Source organism: Astatotilapia calliptera, chromosome 20 (assembly GCF_900246225.1).
Source record: "Astatotilapia calliptera chromosome 20, fAstCal1.2, whole genome shotgun sequence".
Lineage (NCBI taxonomy): Eukaryota > Metazoa > Chordata > Actinopteri > Cichliformes > Cichlidae > Astatotilapia > Astatotilapia calliptera.
Genome location: NC_039321.1, coordinates 1,243,823 through 1,260,491, shown reverse-complemented (window position 1 = coordinate 1,260,491; position 16,669 = coordinate 1,243,823). Strand labels below are relative to the sequence as shown.

The 16,669-nt window shown below is 43.3% G+C and overlaps 1 protein-coding gene across 1 annotated transcript; it reads left to right on the top strand.

Annotated features, from left to right (window-relative positions):
- Positions 1-6,065: 6,065 nt before the first annotated feature.
- LOC113013718 (uncharacterized) lies at positions 6,066-15,984 on the top strand. The gene is made up of 18 exons (XM_026154859.1): positions 6,066-6,151; positions 6,672-6,704; positions 6,783-6,842; positions 9,200-9,335; positions 9,617-9,726; positions 10,518-10,562; positions 10,838-10,970; positions 11,080-11,183; positions 11,895-11,988; positions 12,248-12,336; positions 12,579-12,611; positions 14,090-14,269; positions 14,665-14,800; positions 14,884-14,993; positions 15,083-15,127; positions 15,213-15,345; positions 15,426-15,529; positions 15,716-15,984. The coding sequence occupies exons 1-18, from the start codon at positions 6,121-6,123 to the stop codon at positions 15,733-15,735; spliced, it is 1,596 nt and encodes a 531-aa protein (XP_026010644.1). The 5' UTR covers positions 6,066-6,120; the 3' UTR covers positions 15,736-15,984.
- Positions 15,985-16,669: the final 685 nt, after the last annotated feature.

The window sequence follows — 16,669 nt, the reverse complement described above, 5'->3', positions numbered from 1 at the left end:
CCTGTTGGCTAAGAAGTATTGGTGAAAATTAGGCAGATCTAATCCTCCTCTATCCTTGGTTCTTTGTAGCGTTTTTAAGCTAATACGCGGGGGTTTATCTTTCCAAAGGAATTTGGAAATATATGAATCCAGAGATCTGAACCAATCTTGTGATGGTTTAAAAGCAGTTGGTCGTCCAGGTGAGATCCTCGGAGATGTGGACTCCCAGGAACTTGAAGCTGCTCACACGCTCCACAGCCGTCCCCTTAATGTGGATGGGTGGATGTGGGTCAGCATTCCTCCTGTAGTCCACGATGAGCTCCTTGGTCTTCTCGGTGTTAAGCAGCAGGTTGTTTCTGTCGCACCACTCAGCCAGACGATCCACCTCCTCCCTGTAGGCGGCCTCATCGTTGTCACTGATGAGGCCAATCACCGTGGTGTCATCTGCAAACTTAATGATGGTGTTGGAACCATCAGCAGGTCTGCAGTCGTGGGTGAAGAGGGAGTAGAGGAAAGGGCTCATCACACAGCCTTGTGGTACACCGGTGTTCATTGTGATGGTAGATGAGCAGCGGTTATCCAGCCGGACATGTTGGGGGCGGTTGGTCAGGAAGTCCAGTAACCATTTGCAGATGAGGGAACTGATGCCCAGGTCTGTCAGTTTCCTGATGAGTTGTGAGGGGTGGATTGTATTGAATGCTGAACTGAAGTCTATAAACAGCATTCTGGCGTAGGTGTTGTTGTTGTCCAGGTGTGAGAGGACAGAGTGCATTGCGATGGAGACTGCATCCTCTGTGCTCCTGTTCCGGCGGTATGCGAATTGGTGGGGGTCCAGGGTGGGGGGGAGACAGGATTTGAAGTGTGCTAGGACCAGCTGCTCTAAGCACTTAGTGATGATGGGGGTGAGTGCTACTGGGCGGTAATCATTGAGGCAAGATGGGTTGGAGTTTTTGGGTATCGGGACGATGGAGGTGGATTTGAAGCAGGCCGGTACCACAGCGTGGGCCAAGGACAGATTGAATATGTCTGTGAGCACTCCTGCAAGCTCCCCAGAACACGCTCTGAGAACACGCCCGGGGATGCCATCAGGGCCTGCAGCCTTGTGGACATTGATCCTGCTCAGCACCGCTCCTACATCGGTGGGGGAGAGAGTCATAGGTTGGTGGTCTGGCGTCATGTCTGCTTTGGTTGTGGTTGTGGGGTTCCCTCGCTCAAAACGAGCATAAAAGTTGTAAGCATAAAATACAGGCCATTTATAATGTTAAGTACAATTTTGATTGCGTTCCGTTTACAATATTAAGTAAATGGAACAACATTTTGGATTACCTGACCGTCTATATTTCAGTTACATGACCAAGCATGTCAGTGTTACTTACTCAATTTTTTCACGTTTGTGTAAAACTACAGTTATTTATTTCAGCTTAATATGTTTAAGCTTTAGTTATTCAATTGATTAAGTATATTGAACAGATTTGACTGGTTTCCAATCTACTCAATATTTTTAAGTGTAAAAGTGTTGCCTCAAACATTTTAAGTAAATGTCAGTTTTAGTTTTTGGAGTGCGCATCCACATTTTTATCGATATCTGCAGGTCAGGCATTGCATCCAATCACAGTTTAAAGACTTGCAACTCTTCTGTCGGAGCATGGCCTCTATGAAATACTCAAGAGCCAATCTGATTCCATGTAAAAACTGTACACTTTCTTGGTGATTCTATGGTGGTGTATACTGCTGGGATTAGGCAGGCTTGGGAGAAAGAGTTGGGGAGGAAGGTGCCTGAATGTATGTGGAGTAAGTGTCTGTCTAAAATCCATTCTTGCTCTATAAACAGCAGTTAATTCAATTTAAAACCCTCCACCGGTTACACTATTCTAAGGTCAGACTGCACAAGATTTATCCTTTATCTTCCCAATGTGTGACAGGTGCAGATTGGCAGAAGCTTGTCATGGTCCTGGGCCATGTTGGCACAGTGTTCTTAGTTTCCTTGTACGTTTGTATTTTGTTCCTTGCTTAGGCCATGTTTTCTGAGTTGCCCTGTTGTGTTGTTCCCTAAGTGTTTTCCCTTCATGGCTTTTACCCCCTGTGTGCCCCTCTGTGTATCTGTGAGCCCTCGTCTCTCCTTATGTTTTATCCCATGCTTCCCCTGCCCATTATGTCTAAGTTCTCCCCGTGCTCTCTCTTCCCCCTGTGTGCCCTCTATGTATTTATGAGCCCTCGTCTCCCTTTGTGGTTGTTTCATGTTTCCCCAGCCCGTTATGTCTGTGTTTTCCCCGTGCTCTCTCTCCTCCTGTCTGAACCTCTGTGCACTTCCTGTTTACCTTGTGACTCTCACGCCCGTACATGTCATGTTCAGTTCACCCCGCCCTGTCTCGTTATGATTATCAGTGTCACCTGTGTTCCCCGTGTGTTCCCACTTCCCTCGTTAACCCTCTGTGTATTTCTGTCTGCGTCTCCCTCTGTTCAGTGTGACGTCGTCCCTCATGTTGTGTGGATCTCCCTGTGCCTTCCTGCGAATGTTAGTTTACTTTTCCCCAGTTAGTTCTGTATTTCCTGTATTCTGCCGTGCCAGCATTAAAGCTGTGTTCTTTAAGTTCATCCCCGTGTCTGTGAGTTTTGCGTTTGGGTCCTCCTCCTGCTTGCCACACAGCGATCCCTGACAAAGCTACGTTGTTCCATGCCTTTTGGTCTTGTCCCTCATTAACAGACGTTGGTCTAAGATATTTGACTGGTCTTCTGAGGGATAAATGAAGCCCCTACAGCGTGAACCTGAACTTGTAATTTTTGGATGTTCTCAGACATCAGAGCTACTCCCGGTTACAGTGCAGTGGCCGTTAGAATTAGGTTTGATTGCCGCCAACAGGCTAATCCTGAGGGGATGGAAGTCGCCCACTCCTCCTTCCTTTCAGTTAAGGGTAACAGATATGATGTCCATAATACAAATGGAAAAGTTCAGAAAAGACTCAAAGGATTCTCCTCTGAATGTGTGGAACCTCTTCTTGGAACAATTTGCGAAGGCCAGATTTGTAAACTCTCATCGACTCCAGCATTTGGTTTTCTACCCTGTGGTGTTTTGTGAAGTGCATGTTTGTCAGGGTCTGGGTGGGTACCTGCAGGTCTCCAACAGCGGCCCCTCCTCCTTAGGCGGAGTTCGGTTGCTCCTCCCTGGCTGACCACCTGTGAGCAATTATTCCGGCAGTATATCAGACCTGCGCTCTCAACCATTCATCGCCTGAGTATCTGCTATCTCCATGTTAGTCAAGTGGAGCATCATAACTCTGTCCAGAATCCGTGGATTTACTTACTTGTTCTTCTTGTCCTCAGAGGTAGCACCTGGAGTGGAGGTCTTGTCTCCCTCACTCCCGCCTTCCTGGACCTGGGCCGCTTGCTGCTGATACGACGTGGCCTGCCGGCCCACCACTCACTTGCCTGCCTCCCCACGTCTCGACCGCTTCCGGGCCTTCCGCCCCACCTGTCCCCTCCACCTGAAACCAAGTAAGGCAACTCAATTCAACTGTGGAGGATCGTTGATTGTCTGCTGGATCCCACTGACCGTGATCTCCTCTTATGCCAGTGCCCCGGCCCCTACCTAGTCCTGTTTCCACCTCCCCGCTGCCTCTGCTGTTCAGCCGTCTCCTAGAGGTGTCTAGGTCACCCTCCGTTATCTTAGATTATCCTACGCGCCACTAGTGCGGTGGCGTCGTTTTGTTTTTTTGCTTGTGTTTGCCTGTGGGCGGAAATAAATCCTTTGTTCCCTTATCGTCTCGCTTCCGGGTTGGTTTCTGCACCTGTGTCCATCTCTGTTCCCTCGTGCCGCTGGGCCGTGACAATGTTTATTTGAATGAATTGTTTTTCCTGTAATGCATCTGAGCCTGTTTGTTTTTGTTTATTGAGGGGGTTTGTTTTTGTTTTATATTTTGATAATCTAAAATAAAATGATCAAAAAAAGAACACAACACTTTGTGGTGTTGCACACATCTTGTTCACAGTTTGCCGACTATCCTGCTTTGTTTCTGTCAGAGAACTGAAGCCAAGTGGCCTCATTTTATTTACTGATCTTTTGTTTTTTGTTTTTTGAAATTGTACTTTTACAATGACCAATATTGTTTTATCATTGAAGCCTACAAAGGGTAACTGTCATGGTCCTGGGTCGTTTAAGTTCCCTGTGTTTTCTGTCATATTTTGCATTATGTTGAGGACTCCAGGTTTCCTAGGTTGTTCTGTACAGTGTTGTTGCCTTCTGTGTCTCCCACTGTGTGGCTGTCTATATAGTGATGTGAGTTACTGTGCTTTGCTCCCACTCCTTGTGTTCCATGATTTCCTCTTCCCTTCATGTTCTCCCTCTCTCTCTCCAGGCTGTCTCACTGCACTTCCTGCAGTTGTGTGTCCTCCCCGTGCTGTCAAGTGTAATTGTCCTCAGCTGTGTTCCTTGTGTGCTTCAACTTCCTCATTACCTGCTGTGTATTTATGTCAGAGTCTCCCTCTGCTCCATGTCGCATCGTCCCTCATGCTGTGTGTTTCTTTGTTAAGGTTAGTTTATATTTTCCAGTTTACTTTAGTTCTGTATCATTTCCGTGTGTCAGCAATGAAGCTGCATTTTGAGTTATTCCCGTGTGTTGTGAGTTCTGCACTTTGGGTCCTCTTCCTGCCTGCACACAGCCGAAACATGACAGTAACAGGACAAGAATACGTAAAAGATTGCCTGCCTCCAACAACAGGTCACCGATCAAAGAAAGAAAGACAGAGCAAAAATGTGGTGCCGCCTGAGGATAGCGAGGAAAGCAAATGAACATGAAACGTAACACACATACTGCCTGCAGGAAGGCGTTTGAAGGAAACCTGCACATGAAAGAAAATGTTTCTAAACTAAAAAGCTGCAACATTTTTACATTTGCTGAAGTGAATGCAGGCACAGAGAGCGTAAATATATGCAGGACCGGTCTATATAAACCTGTTCTGTCCGTGTGGAGCCTGGACTGCTGTTGGCATGCTGTGTAGCAGGAGGTTTCTCCTGCAACAATGTAAGGGATGTAGACCAGCATGATCTGATCATCACACAACACACCAAACCCTAACCCCCAACTCCACCCCTAACCTAATCACATCCTAAACTTCACAACACTAACCCCCTAAGACATAGGTGTCAAACTCTGGCCCACGGGCCAAATTTGGCTCGCAGCCTAACTACATTTGGCCCGCAATGCCATACAAAATTACTATTAGAGCTGGCCTGCCAGTATCATACAGTGCATGTACTGCTAATACTACAATTCCCAGAATGCTCTGTTGGTGTTTTGGCACGTCAGTCATGACAGGACCATTAGCACCCTCTCCTCTGTTGACCATAGTCATAGCAACCATGCAAATACTGCCATGCTACCGATCCCAAAATGGAAAAAAGAAGGGCAGAAAACAGGAGCTTTCTGGACAGGTGGGAGAATATGATGGAAATTTGATAAATGATCAAATTTAATTCAGAAGGCTGCAAATACATTTTTTATTTAAGAAATGAATTCCACTGATGTGTTATTTAATTAATTATTTGATTTCAGCAAAACTTGTTTGAGTCCATAAGAAAAGATTCCTTGTTATATTTGGAGGAAGATGTTTTTTCAATGAATATTAATGTTAGCCCGCGACTTTGATCCAGTTTTGAATTTTGGCCCACTGTGTATTTGAGTTTGACAGCCCTGCCCTAAGACGTTTGGAAATAAAAACAAATCTCTGGCAGAACCAGGCTCAGGGACGGGCGGCCGCATGTGACGGTTTGCCAAGTAAACATTTACTGGCATAGCGTCTGTTCCTGCGCGTCCTCAAAGTCCTAAAGTCCGTCTACAAGCACGTTTAAAGCTCACTCACATGAACACCGACATTCTTTGAAAACAACTTTTAAGTGTATGATGAATTCTGGTCTCCTTCCTTTGGAGAGCCTTGGAGCACACACTGGACGTTGTTCTGTTTTATCATCTTTTGCACCCACTAATCAAAGATTCTTGCTTTAAATTGAGTTTCCAGTTAATGCGTCTGGGTAGGATCCAACAGGGTCAAACTACTGTTTAAAATAAAGTTCCTTATCAAACTGAATAAATAGAGGTGTGTTTGAGTCAGGTACCAACAGTACCAGTACTCACCAGCACTGGCACCATGCTCTGTGTAAGGCTCAGCTGCACACTGTGTGAGTACACGAATGATTTTCTATATTTATGTTTAATGACTGAATTCTAAAATGTTTGTTTCCGTCTGAATATTATTTTATATGTATGTGGGTTTTCTGTTGGATGAGTCCAGATGTATCACTTGTTGACAGCTCTGCGAGGCTGTAAGCAGCGATCTCTGAGCTGAATGTAAATGCTGAGCACATTTTGTGGTTAACATGAAAGGCGACAGACACTTGGATGAGGCTGTGATTTTATGACACATGTGACACTCGCTGCTAAAGGTGTGACTTAGATACCTCACAGAAAAGTATGTTCAAAGCTGGTAGTAGATAACAATGTGAGGGTGAAGCAACATTATTGTGAAAATAATTTTATTTCAGTTACAGACGCAGGAAAATAGGTAAAACATCAAAGCCTTAATATTAATATACACCACGCATGTTTGAGAAGTTCTGCTTTTTCAAAAAGATGATCAAATCATTTTCGTTTAAATCTTTTCTCTTGCTCAATGAATAAAACACTGATGTTTGTTTTCAGTGCTGGCAGCGACCTGTTTGCTCAGCGGAGCAGGTAAACAGCATCTAGTGCAAGATCCAGTTTATCATTACACAGCTCACCTCATGTCACATTTTCATATCTGTTCTTCAGATGCTTCCATGGAGAAAGCCGTCAGCTGTCACATGGGCGGTGTCCAGAGGCTGAGCTGTGGTACGATGCATGTTTACATCTGCACAACCAAAGCGACTCGGCGGGGATGTGAAAAATCGGCTTGTACATTTCACTCAGCCAATGAAACTCTTGGAATTCATGAATTGAGAAAAAATATTTTGGTTTGATTTTTACATTTTTTCATCTGAAGGTTCATCGTCCTAAATTGGAGACATTTTTTAAACAAATACATAAATTGGGCCTGTTCTACACTGGGGCAAGAGGGGGCAATGCCCCCTTAAACAAACTTCCTGCCCCCTTAAGTCAAACTTTTGGAAGTTGAGAAAAAAAAACAGATTCTCCACAAACTGATTTTGGACAAGATTTACTGCAGTAGCTGAAAAGATCTGCTGGAAAATGTACAAATGAGATGATAGGGTTTAAGTCTTGTTTGCTTTCCCTCTGTGTTCTCTTTGTGTGCAGGCTCACACACTCACCCTCCCCCCAGCTAAACATCCAATCACTTTAAGTATGCAAATGATCCGGTGTCAGGTTTCTCAGCAGTGTTGCCAATTTAGCGACTTTGTTGCTATATTTAGCAAGCTGTCCGACGCCCTTAACTACTTTTTATCTAAAACAACTTCTAAAAGTAGCAACTTCTCACTACTTTTAGGACAGCCAATAGTGATTTTTCTTACTGAGGAGTTGGCAACACTGTTTCTCAGTAGGCAGGACAGAGCAGCTAATCTGTGTGTGGTGTAACCAGAGGTGGGTAGTAACGAGTTACATTTACTCCGTTACATTTAATGAAAAAAATGTACTTTTAAAGTACCTTTTTACTTTTACTTGAGTACATTTGTGAAGAAAAACTGTACTTTTACTCCGCTACATTTGCAAAATTAGACTCGTTACTTTAAAAAAAATAATTAGTTTAACACATTAGATAACATGCCACCAGTGGAGTTTCCAGTGACTTTTTTACCAATCAGATATGGCCATGCAGTCACATGACCAGTTTGAAACTGACCCCCTTAGCGACTTTTTTCTAAAAAGCGACTAGCGACAAATCTGGCACCTTTTTCTGGTATTATTGGAGACTTATTTATGAAATGAAAACGCATATCACTCTCAACAAGCAGCAGTGCTGCCGTGGGCACCTCACCCGTGCCAAAGTGCTCACAGGCGGAGGATAGTCCTCCCCCGGCTGCTATAAGGGCAGGAGACGTTCCTACCTACCTATGCGTCCAAACACACACACACACAAAGTAAATCCATCAGAGTGCCAATTTCGGGTCACTTTTGCCGGTCCAAGCCCGGGACCCACCTCTGGGTGTAACAAACCTTTTGGGTTATAGCACCACTAGGGGGGGTTGCCCTACTATTGTAATAGCTGTGGGAGTCTCCTAGTGGGTGTGTGTTGTTAGCTCGTGTTCCATTCGAAAAGGAAAACCTTACCGTTGTGACGGCCTGGCGCCGGCGTTACCAACCTGTGCGCATGTATGCATGGACGAGTACAGCCGTGGAGACCTGGCTCAGAAGGTGTAATGTTGCTGACAGTGAATAAAGGTCTGTTATTGGATTTAACCGACTGGCTTCGGGTTTTTAACCCCCACACCACGCGCTCGCTCGACCTGCTAGCCGCTCCTTCCTCGCCATACTGCTGTTACAGTGGATTACAGTGACTGTAACTGACAGTGTATTTGAACTCTTTCATGCACAGTGGTCACTACAGCTATTCATAGGTTGTTTTCTTGTATTTGTGTCAGTGTTGATGGTATACTTGCACATAAACCACTACATTGGTGTCACTCCACACCCTGCCACCCAAAGGTCGTGTAATGTCACTATAGATGTATGACATGTTTCATTGTAATTATTGTTATTTAATCCTGTCATCCATGAATTATGAGTATAAGTGTTTTTATTCATCTTTTACTGCCCAAAGACGAATAAAAATACTTAAGAAAGAAACTCCGGATTGAGGTAGTCATAATTCATGCATGAAAGGTTTAATGTTCGTCACTGTATTTGTTAGAAACAGTTTTGTAATTTTCCTTTAATTTAATTTATTCATTCGTTTATATATGATCATGTATAAACTACATCATCAACTCAGTCAATAAATATACTTAGATGTATCTCATAAATGAAATAACAGTGTAGTAATTATTTTAGTAAACCTTTTACAGTTAATGAAAATGTAGTGCAAAATAAAATACCTACGATTATTATTGTTATTATTGTTATTCAAGTTCTAACCTCTCAGCTGCTTGCAGTGATGTGTTACTGTAGGGTCTTTAACTTACAAAATAAAGCGCCTTGAGACAACGATGCAGGAATAAAAATCGCAGTGAACTCTGATTTTTATGCTGCTTTTAAATGAAATGCTCTCGTTTCTGATCCACTCGATGTGACAGAAAATGGAGTGATCAGTGTGGTAGCAGCTCTGTACGGACGTGCAGACAGAGAGATCTGCAGTGAGGGCAGACCTCAACAACAGCTTAACAACACTGAGTGCTCTCAGCAGGGAACCGTGGACGTCCTCAGGAGGAGGTACAAGAGAAAGGATCCTAAACTTCTGTTGTGAATGTGGCAGCTTACAGTCAGCTACATGTGAGCGTCCATGAGGTTGAGCTAATTATAGCTAGCTATAATTAGCTAGCTATAATTATTCTCTATGGGCTAACCGAGCCTTTGCTGTTCATCTTTCAATTACAGCCGCTACATGAGCAAAGAAAGTAAAGAAATATGTGTAAATATGTTTTGGAAAAAGCAGCACAGTTAAACAATAACCAACATCCAGCACTGCTTTTTTATGTATGTGTTTCCTTCAGGTGTGATGGGAAGAAAGTGTGTGAACTGAGCGTGACTGACGTCGAAAGTCCTGACCCTTGTGTCGACACCTACAAATATCTGGAGACCAGCTACACCTGCTTACCTGCAAGTCAGTATCACATGACCATGAAACTATGAAGGAAGCAGAGCTCAGAAAGAAGGTCAGAGAGTTTGTGACTGATTTATGTGAGCATGCTAACGCTAAGTCAAGTCAGTCAACACATTTAAACACAGCAGATGTTCAACAAATCATCAAAACCAAGTAATACGTTGATAATAATGACTTTTTCATTATAATTTAGTAAAACATAAAATCTGCTTTGATGACATTATGTGAAAGCTCATGAAAACATTTTGAGCTGGGATGTGAACACTGTTCCTGAGGTAGATGATGTCATCTGAGGAGGGAGCCAGTGAGTGAGAACGCACCAATCAGATGAATCATGAGAAGACCCTGATTAACAAACCCAAGTGAGCAGCAGGAGACAGAGCATGTGGAACATCTGCTAGAGAACATGAAGTTCATGTAGGCGGGTATATGTGAGCAACAATATTTCTGATCCGGTACTTCACAAATATGATTACACTTCTGTGCACACAGACGTTCAGGATCCTTTCATTCATGCAGCAAACATTTAGGTTATTAACAGAAAGAAAGAGTTCATCTTTCTGAAGAAAAGTGGGTAACAACTGCTTTGATCTGTGAGTCAGACTGAAGAGAGGTACAAACATGACACCAAGATATTTTCCCCCTGAGGGTTAAGAAGGGACGGTGGAAAGCAAGGAATCTCTAAACTTCCAGCTTCATTTACATTGAGGCTGCCAAACAGCAGCTTCAACATGTCGCTGAGAGCCAATGTTCTTCAATGCTTTCATATCTAATCTGACCTGCTTCCACAGGTCACCTGGTCACATGCGAGCACTCGTTTGCACACCTGCACTGTGGTAAGAGTCATTATCTCTGTTGTGTCTCAGCTCTGATCATTTTCAGGTGAAGATTTTCTACTTTTATTGCAGTTCTTTTTGTTTTTATTTTATTTACATTTTAATTTCTTATTAGTGTTTATTAAGTCAATCCATCTGTTACTGTCAATGTGTTATTTTGTTATGTTCATGAATTCGACCCGTGTTAAATGATTTATATGACTTGAATCAAATTGAAATTTGATTAAACTGAAAAAACGTTGCTGGGTTGTTTTCTGCTCGTCTTCTCTCGTCAGATGAAGGGCAGGCTATCCTCGTGTACGGGGCTCACTATGGACGCCACGATCAGACCACATGCTCCTACAGAATTCTGGCCTCTGAGGTCCAAAATGTTTACTGCTCCCGTCCCACCAGCAAAGTCGCTGAGAGGTACCGTTTTCCTCCTGTTACTGCTTTAAACTGTGGCTGCAGGTATTACTTTCATATTTCTCAGTGCACATCAATGCCTGCGCTCACTCACATTGCTCTGCATCTCCAGCTGCGACGGGAAGAGCAGCTGCACCATCAGAGCGAGTAACTCGGTGTTTGGAGACCCCTGTGTTGGCACATACAAATACCTCGAGGTGGCTTACATCTGCCAGTGTAAGCAGCCTAAATGATCACGTTGATGTTCTCACACTACAAAGACTGACATGATCTGACGTGGAGATGTTGTCTGTTCTTTTGCAGATCTAACATGAACGGATTAAAATGCAGTTTTATGACAATTTATTGGGAGTTGATCAGCAAAACCATTTCATGGGTCTCTCAGTAGCTTCAGTGCTTTTGATGACTTTTCCTATGATGCAGTAAATCAGTGAAGCTGAGTCAGTTTCAAACACCTGTGATTGTTTTTTTCCTGTCCAGGATTAGATGGAGATTATCTGACTGTTTTAAAAATTACAAAAATAAACATCTATCAAATAATTATATGTTTTTGCTTTTTTATTTATAAAAAACAACATTGGTCTCTGTATTTGTAATGTGAAATGGAAATAAACCTGCCTGCCAGTGTCTGGCTTTGGCTGATGTGACCGCGACATTAAAGCTCCGTCCTGGTGTCAAACATCTGTTTTATTATCACTGAATAAAGGATGTTCCTTCAGATCATGGCATCAAAGACAAATCTTGTCTGGACTGTGCAAAACAGCAACATTCACATATGATAAATGATCATTTTAAACTAAAAACGTTATCCTACAGTCGGCATTAGGGTGAAGAGAGGATGATGATAGGCAGAGCTGGCACACCTAAATGTGGCGTGAGGACCTGACAGAGGCTTCGGTCTGTGAGGTCTTCATCTCCCACCTCCAGCAGAGCTTCACCACTCAGAGGCTGGACTATGCTCTGCACCTCCAGCACTGAGCTGCAGCTGCAGCGTGGTTGGTGCCTGCATGGAGCCACCAAGGTGACACATTCCCCACATCAAGCTGAGCATACATCCAAAACCTTCCAAGCAGGTCAAGTTGCATGTCTGTTTTTATCTTCTGGTTTCTCTCGAGGATACACACCTTTCCATCAGATATGTTTCTCTCGGTGTGTGTCTGTGTGTGTGTGCCCTGCGGGCTTTATCTAAGGTCAAATTCTATTGTCTGTTTCAGTTTGTTGCACATCATGAGGGAAGGTTTCTGATTGGCTGCTTGCCTGGTGTGCAGATAGATTCTTAGAGAAACAGTACAAATAGACCAGGTTCCTGTGCTCCACCATCAGCTCTGCTCTAACAGCATGCAGTGCTCCGGACTCAGCAGCACACTGTGTGAGTACAGGAAAGGCTTTGCACACTAAAAGTTGCTCCTTTAATGTGTCATTTACATGACTTTGTTGTCTTTTACCAGTAAGTTGTGTATCCAGTTTTTCTCTGTTTGTTATTCATTTTCATTTCATGTGTTAAAGTCCATGTGGAACACTGTTAACTTACAGTAACACAGAAGACAAACGAGTAAATCAGCTGTAGGTCGCACGCCGGCTAACACCCAGGTTTCTCTTTTTATGTTTCAGTGCTCGCAGCAACGTGTGTACTCATGACTTCAGGTAATCACTGAATGTTTGATACGTTTTATGCTAACGTCCTTTTAACCTCTTACTCTAGCACGTAGATGAGTTAGTGAAACACGATCGGCTCTGATTGTGTCTGTGATACGACATCCGTCCTCTTTACTGCACGAGCCTGTAACCATCGCCTTCCTTACGTCAGCCTATCCAGTTTCTTCTTTTCTCTCAGAATAAACAATATTTTTCTGGCTCTAACACGCCTTCATACTCAAAGAGATAGCCTAGATTTGCATAGCAGTTTTGCTTCATGCCTGTACACTATAGTGCTATTTGATTTTACTACACCACTCACTACAAGAGCCTCCGATAAGTTTTCAGTCCCACCACCACTAAGGAAAAATCCCTCAGGTAAACTCTGACTCATTGAAGCACTGACTGAAAGCAGTTCAGTAACAGAGAACAGTGTCCTGTGAAACTGATGTTAAACTAGTGGTGGGAACACTTTTAGATCATTGGAATTATGGGGACTGGCCTTCGTTGTCCCTACCAGAACTTACGGCTGATTCGCTTCCATCATGCTCAGCCAGTCAGGTTACATATCGGACCCCAGGAACGACACTGTTCAACATTCTTACATTATCTGAATAGCATCACTTCATTATTGTGCATGAGTCACCCAGCAGGAGGCTTCAGTGACTGAAAACCAGTCAGACCTGTCGCGGCAGAGAGACCGGTGTGTTTGCGGTGTGGACCCAAAAGCAGACACGACAGAAAAACAAAGCAAAGTGAAACAAGGGTGGGACTAACCTAAGCTGGGAAAAACTAAACTATGACAACAACGATACAAAACCAGAACATAACGCTGAACGGGGACATGCAAAACGCACCCATGAAATAAACCAAACATGAACCTGAGCAGTTGAAGAAAAACTCTATGATGCGACGTGACACAAGGTAAACAGATGATCCGACACTGAACCGAAGACGACCGAAGGGCAATGAAGGAAGTGGAAACACCTGGAGAGACACAGCTGACACAAATGAACATGACGCCACAGGGGAAGTAAAACTGAACATGGAAACATCGAACCCTTCAAAGTAAAACAGGAAGCATAATGGAACGTAGACATGACAACACAGACTTGACAACGTGTGCACACAGACATGAGACACATGCCAGACTGGGGAGAGACAGAACGCAAGGACAGACACGTGGGAACAGAGAGGGGAGACGAAAGCACGGGCATAGCTACAACACAAAATAACACAAAATTGCTGGGTGACAGACCATCAGCGACTGATGTGGAGGAAATCCTTCCTCAGCCGGTTCAGAGGAGTGTTACAAAATACAAATACATATAATGAAGGTGACATTAAGTCGACTGGGATTATTTCCCACTTGTCCTGTGTTTTCTATATTTCAAATCCATTCATGTTTGTTTATGATGACCCTGCTGTAGCATAATAAATTTATCCAAGACTCACTAATTATGGACTTTTTACATTTTTCATTTCAGGCTTTTTGGCCCCAGGTGGACCTATGGGCCCAGGTGGACCTATGGGCCCAGGTGGACCTATGGCCCCAGGTGGACCTCTGGGCCAGAGTGGACCTATGGGCCCATTCCCGCCGACCTTCATGTCCACAGCGAGGGTGATCACCTGTGACAGCCTTGACAATGTGCAACGCCTGAGCTGTGGTAACATAAAAATGTTTTTTATAGCTCCTAGCTCTCACTCAAAAGTGAAGTTCTGATGTAATGTGCATTCTTTCTAATGTCCTGCAGGGGGCGACTCCTCAGGTTGTAAATAGAAGTCTGACTCTGTGTTTATGAGAAACTGAGCTCAGTCTCACCCGAGGAGCAAAAAAACCTGTTAAGGTTTAGGTTCTTTTTGTGCTTTATTCAGTGAAACTACAGTTTATGCTTGTGACTGATGTGACCTTTCAGACTTCCTGTAACACCACAGAACTACAGGAGGACATTTTCTGATTATTGAAAACATAAAAAGCCTCAGTTTGTTTCTCTTGTGCTGCACACCTTATGCATTCCTTGTGATTCCCTCCGTTTGAACGTCATCGTTCTCTGTGTAACAGATAATGGAGTGATCATCGTGCAGGCAGCTATGTACGGGCGGACAGATGCAGAAATCTGCAGTGATGGCATTCCTGCAGATCAGCTTGCAAATACACAGTGTTTCCAGATAGACACTCTGAAAGACGTCAAGAGCAGGTAAACAAGTCTGAGGAATCATGGATGAATCGATCACTTTAACTCACCTGAAAAGACGAGAGCTCCTCTTTGTCTCCCTGCAGGTGTGATGGCAAGAAGGTGTGTGAAATAAGTACAAACTCCTTCCGTACTTCTGATCCGTGCTCCGGCATTTACAAATACTTGGACACCACATACACCTGCTTCCCAGCAAGTACATTACAACTGTGATTAGAAACTAATATTCAGTGTATTCAAATTTGTGAATGTGCATGTCTCTAATGTGCTTTATTTCTCTGTCAGTCCACAGTGTAACTTGTGACGATTCGCTGGCAAACCTTCAGTGCGGTGAGAGCACAGTTCCTCCTTCTTTGTGAGTCTTTGGATTCATGCGGTAAAAATACAAATGAGGTTAACGTTTGCTCTTCTTCAGGTGAAGGACAGGTTTTACTCATCCACGGAGCTGATTACGGGCGCCGTGACTCGACCACATGCTCTTTGAATCTTCCAGCCTCTCAGCTCCAAAATGTCCAATGCTCAAAGCCCATAAGCAATTTAGCTGACAGGTAAAGATGCAGACTCTCTTCCTTCAGCCTTTTGTCTTCTCACACAACATATTTCAACTCACCTTTACCTGAATCTGCAGCTGTAACGGGAAAAGCAACTGTACTGTCAAAGTGAGCAGCTCTGTGTTTGGAGACCCGTGTTTTGGCACCTACAAGTACCTGGAGATGGCTTATAGCTGTCACTGTAAGTGCCTCAGACTTCTCTTTAATTAGAGCATTTATAACAACAAAAAATTTAGCTCATGTAACAGTTAGAGAGAAATGTGAATCTGCCCTTACACACTGTGCTTTTAGGTGGTTCAGCACTGATCCTGTTTCCTAAGACGTTGGGGTTCAGTAATGAAACTCTCTGACATAAATTTTCTTTCAGTTGGTTTTCCAGATCACTGAATGGAGGAAATCGCTGACATCCAAATAGCATCAGCGTCTATGTTCTCTGAAGAAAATGTGCGATGAATCAATTATGAATCAAAAAGAAAAAGATCATTCAACATCCTGTGCAACGTCTGGTCAAAAATACGAAGATACTGATTTTATATCAGATTCTTTCCAGACCTGTTAAGTTGTGGTCTGTGGTGTCCATATACACTTGGCCTTTAAGACGTTTCAGAAAATAAATGATTCTAAATGTAAAACTGATTTAACACTGATTGTCTTAAATGTTTTCTTCTTTTTCCCTTGTATTCTTACGCCTGCTTCACTCTTAAATTTGCCTTCAATATTAAAATAATGAAACGTATCAACTGGATGGTGTGAGTTAAATGTGACAGGGATCTGACTAATTTCTGATGTGACTCTGTTGAAACGGTCGGATGTGAAGAGGAGCTTTTTATCATTAAGGACACCAAGGTCATTGACTTGTGGTACTTCTCTAACAGTACTCATAGTTTGATAGTACAAATAATAATAATGATAATGGATTGCATTTGTACAGCGCTTTTCGGGGCCCTCAAAGCGCTGTACAATTCCACTATTCATTCACTCTCACATTCACACACTGGTGGAGGCAGCTGCAGTTGTAGCCACAGCTGCCAAAACACCCATTGCATGAAATTTGAAGTTCTGTTCAGTTCAATTGTATTTATACAGCAGCAAACACAACAATGGCCTCAAGGCGCTTTGTGAGGGAAAGACCCCACAACACATTACAACAGAACAGTAGGACTTTGCACAGCGTCTTTCAGAAAGACAGACTTATGAAGTAAGATTAAGATAAGACTGTATTGATCCTACGGCGGGGAAATCTGTGCGTTACCTCAGCTCAGGAACAGATAGCAGAAGAAAAATACAAACAAATACCAAATAAGTAATACACTTTTACAAC

Excerpts from the sequence above, each read along its gene's own strand:
- LOC113013718 (XM_026154859.1), top strand. The coding sequence starts at position 6,121 with ATGCTCTGTGTAAGGCTCAGCTGCACACTGT. Across the intron at positions 14,270-14,664 it reads TGTGCAACGCCTGAGCTGTG|ATAATGGAGTGATCATCGTG; the intron begins GTAACATAAAAA and ends TCTGTGTAACAG. Across the intron at positions 15,128-15,212 it reads GCTGGCAAACCTTCAGTGCG|GTGAAGGACAGGTTTTACTC; the intron begins GTGAGAGCACAG and ends GCTCTTCTTCAG.